At 40.4% G+C, this 8,089-nt stretch overlaps 1 protein-coding gene across 1 annotated transcript in view; it reads right to left on the minus strand.

Annotated features, from left to right (window-relative positions):
* LOC139710388 (SPRY domain-containing protein 3-like) overlaps positions 1-2,677 on the minus strand; it is a 38,137-nt gene extending 35,460 nt beyond the window's left edge. Inside the window, exon 1 of the mRNA XM_071622302.1 lies at positions 2,225-2,677. Coding sequence (XP_071478403.1) covers positions 2,225-2,611 — 387 coding nt within the window. The 5' untranslated portion in view covers positions 2,612-2,677. The remainder of the gene's footprint in view (positions 1-2,224) is intronic.
* Between the last annotated feature and the right edge of the window lie 5,412 nt (positions 2,678-8,089).

The raw sequence follows: 8,089 nt of genomic DNA on the forward strand, positions 1-8,089 counted from the left end.
CATATTGTGTTCCAAATATCTTTTCAGTATCATTTAGTGCAAGGATATGTCCAGAAAAAAATGAGATCACTGTCACTTGTGACCCACGTGAAATCCATAGCGTAAGCAGTACGCAGTCTGATGCGTGAAACAGCTGAAGCACATTGCAGGGTTCCTCTCTTGCCCACTCACCACCCTGTGGACCGAAAACCGAAACCTGTCTCATTGCGCCGAACCTGACACCGCTGATTGGCTATTAAAGCGTGCACTGACCAGTACAGAACGCATGCGTAGGATGATCTAGTTGTGCATGTCCAGTATTTTCTCTTAAATTCCGTTGTCTTTTTACGCTTATTTTCACCTAACTACTAATTGCTCCAACACAAAACTTCGCAGGTAGTGAGTCTGGTGTATACAGACTGCAATATGTAAATCAAATGCATAAAATATTCATGCAGGCACAGACTTATGTCCAGAAAAAATTGTAACCCTTTCCCACAGTCGACTCACACAGAAAAACACACATATCTTGAAAGATACATCAGCACTTTCGCCCAAAAATCATATGAAGGATGATATATCCAGATATGTGTGAAGTTTCAAGGGATTTGGTGATAAAATACGGGAGATACGAGGAGGTGAACTTTCAAGACTTTTTTGTCCATCCCTCCGCACAGTGCTCGATGACCGTTATGAATTCAAAAGGTTTGGCCTCTTATCAGTGAGTTAATTGCACCGTATCGCCGGGGCTGGTAATATACAAGATTATAAAATGGGTTCAAGAATGTAGCCAATTGGAAGCGCTGAAATGAGTCACGTGTGCGTGCATTAATTTCTTAGTAAATGCACGGCCGGGGCCTGACGTACGTCACAATGTTTACACTAGCAGTGCGCACTCAATCAGTTGTTACAAGTGCGTCACGCGCTACTATACGTGCTGTCAATCCTGTAAACAACTTCTAGTTCGGGCTGCCACAACAGCCTGCGGCCTTTCTTGTGCATAACACGTGGCGTACGTATACTCTTATACGTACGTACAGTACTTATGTGCGGGATTTCCGAGTGCGACGTGCGTAAATGTTTGGGACGAACATCTTGGGACATCTTGACTTTTGAGCGAGTGCTACATGTAGCTGACTGGTATTGACCCACAAAGGTACGTGAATAATGCTGTTAGTTTTCGACCCATTTTATAAAACAAATGATGCACAGGATTATTTCGTGGCGTTAGTGAAGGTGCGGCTCACTCTCGAGTATTGACAACGGTTGCAAACATGCACTCCGCTGCGCCTCATGCATGTCGCACCATTGTCAATACTCTCGAGCGTGCCGCACCTTCACTAACACACTCTATCCTGTGCATCATTTGTATATTTGTGCCTAATTTTTAGTCTGATTTTGTATTGATTGATTAGCATAAAAAAGTAAAAAGAATTCTGATATAATTTGACTTAACTCCTAGTGGCATGATAAATTTCATACAATTTGCTTTGAGCTATCACTGGAAGTCAATGTTCATTTCTAAACAAAACTAGAAAAGCGCACAGAGAGCGGACACCTCCACCAAGCAGCTTATTTCCACCCATACATGCATGCTAAAAATGTCCCATTTCCGAATATAGAAGCCTTTTGTTTACGTCATCAGCTTCCAGCTACAAGTTTATTGACCCTATCTTCCAAAAGATAAAAAATCCTTTAAAAATCCATAAAAATTCCCAGATCACTACCAAACGTTAGTCATCTGTTCCTTGTGCCATAATCACCTTTTCCTGCAAGTTTCATTCAAATCCGTTCACAACTTTTTGAGTTATTTTGCAAACAGGTGTAGACAAACCAACACCAATGAAAACACAACCTCCTTCCATGGCTGAGGTAATAAAAAATAGCCTACTTGCATTATCAGAAATTAGGAGCCCTCATAGGTGAGACTTTGCTGCTTTGAGGATAATAATAATAAGGTCTTATTTACCCAGGGTAGCCTCTTCAGTGTTCCCACTGCTCTACCAGAGGGCCCTGCTATTATTATTACCCTAGCATTGCCAGGTACCCATTTATACACCTGGGTTGAGAGGGACATCGTGGGTAAAAACATCTTCTCCTAGGACGTTAGCACTAGGCGGGATTCAAACTCGGGTCCTCCGATCGGGAGTCGGGAGTCTTATCCACTATGCCACAGCGCTCCCACAGGATAACTTAGAGATAGATTATTATTGGTATTAAGATAGATTGAGATGTTTTCTCTCACCTCAAAGAAGTTTTCCTCTTCTGTCAGTTCCACGACCGCGATGCAGACACCTGGCTTCTTGTTCACGCCAGCGTGGCCGAAGCTCCGCTCCCTGCCATTGTGCGACAGCATGACACAGGCCTGGTTCTTGATGAATCGGATGTCGCCGACGTCGCCCGGGAGATCGTCCTGCTGCCGGAATTGCAATGGCCGCGGGATGGCGAACGCGGCGGGCATGCCGCCGTTCCGCTGCGGGAAGGGGCGCCCGATCAGGAGCCCCTGGGCCCGGTTGGCCCCGATGGCCCGGGGCATGAGCAGCGGACGACGCCCGAGAAGTTGGGCGAAGAGGTCCTCCCCGTTATCGGCCAACCGGCGCCGACGCCTCCTCGGATCCATACGGGGATCCATGGTGTGAGTTCTGGCTCCTTCTACTGCCTCCTACTTATAGGCCCAGAGTGAAATGTGAATTCAGTCATACCTATGTCAAAAGAGAAGATATTGTTTCCCAATAAATAGTTAACTTTATCAAGCTATGCACATGAATATAATTTTTAAATTCCTGTTTGCTTTGGGTTGATTTGATTTGTTGTTGTTTTGTGTGTGTGTGTGTTCGGGGGGTGGGGGGAGAATCGAGACAAACATATCATTTTACTCTACAAACTGTTGGTACTTGTAGTTTAACACAGTCTATACACAGCCCAGTTGCTAATAGTACTACTGGTACATTTACTACACACACACACACATACACAAATCTTTTGCAAACATTTGAGGAAACCACACTTACAACTTTTTTGTACCAAGAATACTTTGTATTGCATTTTCTACACCACTTTCTCATAACTAACCACTTACATAAATGTTTGACAGCATCCCTGACAGGAAAAAAAAAACAAATTATTTCATATTCAACATTTGTTCTGAAAGAGTTCCTTTCATGCAGGCCTACCTCCTGCTATTACTTGTAAATCAAACTGGGCCAATGCAGGTTCTATGAAAGAAAATAAAGAAAGAAAACAAAAACTTGAAAAAAACAAACACACATTGTAGTCTATGCCTCAAATAATTGTAAAATCTAATCCTAACCATACATACTACTGTAGGAACAACTGTAGAACCTAGTAATTACAGTACTCTATATTCATCATTTCATTCTTATTAGAAATAATGTTTTTGTGTTAATTTCGGAACATTTCTTCATGTATTACAAGATGCCCAAACATGGACTGGGCCTAGTCTAGCTTGCGACTAATGACTTGCCCTTCTTGTCAGCACAGATGTATCAATTTTATTACTGAAATTAATTGTTAAGTACAACTGTGACTACTGTACATATGGTTTACATATATTGAGCCTGCCATAATTTGAGTTACGGTTGCATCAGCTGAGATTCCCATTCAGTTTAAAAAATAAAAAAAGTATTTAGAACAAAAACAAATGGCAAAATTGTAAAATCGGCCCCACCGCAGTTCATGTTCATCCGTGCGTTAGCAAGCAAGGTTAGGCTATGTTTAGGATTAGGGTTGTATTTATGATTAATAGTAGAGAGACATTAGGAAGTCCTTCCAAGAGAAAAAGAGAGAAAAAAAAAGAAAAAAAAAAGGAAAGAAGGATGAAAGATGCTGAGCTGTGGACATCTGCCCCGCTGCTTTTTTAATCATGCGTAAATGCCATTTGGTGGGACCGCATTCACAAGTATCATACTGTGCAAGAAAGCCCCATCGCTGTGCTTATGTACCATTGAACGCCACACGGTGGAGCTGAATTCACAAGTATACAACAGGAGAGTCACCATAGTATCAGTACAGACAAGCAGTGGTGGGGCCTATTTCAGGAGTATGCCAAACAAACATGCCACACATTGATAAACAGTCTATCTACAGTCACAGCTGCAAAGCAAGTCACCCACAATTTGACCACAAAAGTACCATACAAAATTTGACCGCCAGCTACTGTAAAAGTGGATATTTTTGCGCGACTTATTTTTTGCGCTCGGCCCTGTAAGAAGAGTTTTCGCTTGTTTTTAATTCCGCGGAATCAACACAAACATTTACTCTTTATTTATACACAATTTAAGCCGAGCTGCTACATTACAGAGTATGCGTGAATACCTTGTATACAGACAGAATTAGTGGATGATGCATGACCTCGACAAGCAGCAAGGCTGGCGATATAACCCTTCAATGGTGAAATAGGTCTAGCTACAGCTGATTTGATTGCAGCAACTTATGATATGGACCAGGGCTAGGGGAACTAAGGAATGGAGTCAAAATGGGTCAATGGATTTGGACGTACAAAGGGCCCCTAAGATATTCTGGGATGGCTATTTCCTAAATGTTACATCCACACTGTTAAGGGTGAATTGAAAGTGACAGAAAGGTCGACAGGAAAGAAATACATTCAATTAAATGAGACTTTGAAATGAAAATGAAATTATCATCCAATCTTATGACAGTGCAATAAGGCCTGTAGAAGTTGTGTATGTTTACTGAATTCAAATGTTCAAAGTGCGAAGTTGTGCTCCTATAAATGAAATTGAAACTGGTATTTAGCATGAGTTTGAACGTCTATCCAGCTGGCGCGAAATTGATTGGCGACTTTGAGATGTTAAATTGAATGAATTTCTCTCTAAATTGAATGAAATAAAATCTAAAAGGAATGACATGAAATGAAATGGAATACTCAAAGAATTAAAATGAAACGCGAGAGTAGAGCAGTGACCAAAATCGCTTGAATTTGAACGGCTTTTCATTAATTTGAATGCAAATCTGATGAAATTGGGCGGGAAAACCTATAGTGATACTAAAACTGCCTAGATGTGTAGACTCTTAATGATGCCAAACCGGAATCATGGATTGTTGTGGTGCTAATGTACTTTCACACCTGTTTGTCAAATGATCTCCAAACATGCATAAACTCAACCTTAAAGTAACTTAACCCGTTCCGAATGTAGCAACACAGTGACTTTTTCTATGGTGTTGTTGAAAAGCTAAAATTTGTTTTTTTCTCTTTTCCTCGGCCAAATCTTGCATTAGTGGTTGTAGCTTCAAAACAGTTGAGCGTGTGCGCAAGTGTGTGCTGCCACTTTCATTTTTCTCTTTCTTTTCTACCTTTTCTTCTTTCATTTTCAGGTAGAATCTATACCTACACTTAACTTTACTTCCTATCAATCATTTCTTTGTGGTTTTCTATTGTGAAAGTTAAACAAGATTGTGAGTATTTCACAATTTCCTATCTAACTGTACTATCCGTTTAATCGTTCTTTGTTTCCTTCATAGGCTTTTCCCCCCTACAACTACAACTACGAGGGGGTTTCCTTTCTATCCTCTCCAATATCTTTTTCTTTGTCATTCTAATTAATCCCCTTATTTCCTTTTCAACCTGTATAATTTTTTCTTTCCACTCCCAGTCATCTTTGCTATCTTCCAGTTTTGATTTATCTCTCATTCTATTATTCTACCTGGTGCTTTTCTGTTTTCAATCTGTATTTTTCTCTTTGCTTTCCCCTTTTCTTTTTAAACCATATTTCCTTCCATTATCTTTTAGGGAACTCTCTAATTTGTAAACCATCATTTCATTTTTTTGGAGGCATTTTTATAACTTTTCTTTCATTTCCTTTTCCCCCTTTTCCTTGCTTTTCTAAAGGCTTTCGTCTTTATTCTTTCACCCTTGTCTTTGAACCACATTTTTCACAATCTTCTTTCATGCGCGCGCACACACACATACAACAAGAACAACCCCAATCCTCAATCAAATGCTACCGCAACTCGGTACAAGCTGAGAGAAGATACCGTACCGTAGAACCAAGGACTTGCTCTGATCGATGTGATACTAGACTACAATAGTACAAATGTAGCTACATTCAGATCAATTGCAGCGCTTGCTGTCGTGAACGAGTTTTGTAAATTACAATGTGCCGTGCTGTCTGCACCTGTGCAAAAACAGCAGTTATCACAGAGCAAACTAGCTGCAATCGACATATTCCAACAAGTGTAAAAGTGTCAAACGGTGAAAAATTCCTTTTCCACTGCCGGACTTGAATCTCACTCAGAATCAGATGCAAATAGACTAACAGATCAGTTCGGGAAACCCACTCACAAGGGGGGCCCCTCCTTATAAGTAACCCGTCCCCCTTATAAGTAACCCCATCCCCCTTATAAGTAACCCCCGGGGCACCCCTTATAAGGAGTCTCCACGCTTTTTTGCAATGCAACGCGAAAATGAAAGGACTGCGGCAATTCGCTTGATTATGTCCATAAAGCTTCACAAGTTTCCTAGTTACTCACGAAATTTGAGCAAAATCGGTTCGAGGCATCATATCTAAAATCATGGATTTAAATGCGATGTCAAATGACCCATGCGAATGCTGAAATGCGAGCGATTACTGGCGTGAGTGTCGCCAGGCGCGGCGGCGCGGCAATGCTTGAGTGCAGACGTGGCGACTGAGTACATGTACGGACGGGGTTACTTATAACTTTTTTAAACGGTATAAAAATGAAAGAAAATTGATGCAAAAAATGTTGAAAATAAATGTATTGAATATTAGAAATATAATGAAGGTTGGTATAGAAGATAATTTTGGGGCTTTGTGTGTGTATCTAAATAATACAAAGCATTTATAAAGATTGATTATTGTTATTGATATTGTTAGTATTTACTAGCAATACGCACACCTTGTGTGCTCGTATGTTTTGTTAAAAAATATACACACACAAAAGAGTATATTTATATGTATATGTATATAGATGCACTGCACAAACTGCACTATTAACGGTGGAGGGAAATTGATCTCACACACTGCCACTTGACAGGTGAGCCGAAACCTAAAACAGAGTGAGTGTGACGTGGATCAACCGAACTGAGCTCATAGACTCTTTCATGGACTCCTACTATAGCATGGAGAAGACGTGGCGCAGATAATCAAATTGATTGAAAAGCGCCAATAAACACCACCACCAACCACCAACCTTATAAGGGGGACGGGTTACTTATAAGGAGGGGCCCCCCTTGTGAGTGGGTTTCCCGAACTGAGATAAAGAGTCTATTCGAGGCTGCTCAATAATAAAAATGAGTTTTTGTATGTTTGGAGATTTTGACACACAGGTGCGAATGTACACTAGCGCCATTGTTGTTCCTGAGCCTTTAAATTTCCGGGTGGACGTGGGGAAGTCCAAAAATCATCGCCACATTCACACATTCACTATCAGTCAACACTGCACACGGCACGGCATCGCAAAACAAACGCAACTTGCCTTTGCTTGACTCATCACTACATCGTATCCGATATGTGGGACTGTGATACACGTCCTTTTTCAAACAACACTTGTTCGAGCGATTAGAACCCCTGCATACATGCATCTACATCAAAAGTGCATCAGACAAATTGCATGAATAAATTGAGAGCCAAAATGAAGTATCGAAATTATAACAACGAAACTAAACACACACACATCACAAATTGACACAGGCATGTGCCAAACATAACAAATTTTTTACGGACCTTTCGTCGGCAATGTTGTTACTCTTTCCGATGATATCATCATTATTTTGCTGACTTCATTGCTATACTTACTCCAGTGCATTTTCGGGCGAGCAGTCAACACAACTAGATATCAGCGAAATTGCCGTAATTGGACTGAACTACAATTTAGAGGAGATGATTAAAACAAAATGGATCTTATGTCAGTAATTTATTGTTTATAAAGATTAAAATTGTTTGTTTTCATTAAGATGTAAATATATTGTTACAATAAAATTATTAAAATTGGAAACGTACAAGAAATAATTGCACAATTATTCGCAAGATTGACAAAAAATCCCTATTTCGAAATAGACTATTCCAGCTGATTGCAACCTTGCAACGAGACGCCGAAATCTTCCCACAAA

This window comes from Diadema antillarum, unplaced genomic scaffold (genome assembly GCF_040938485.1).
Source record: "Diadema antillarum isolate AM-2024a unplaced genomic scaffold, OU_Dant_1.0 seq00001528_RagTag, whole genome shotgun sequence".
Classification (NCBI taxonomy): domain Eukaryota; kingdom Metazoa; phylum Echinodermata; class Echinoidea; order Diadematoida; family Diadematidae; genus Diadema; species Diadema antillarum.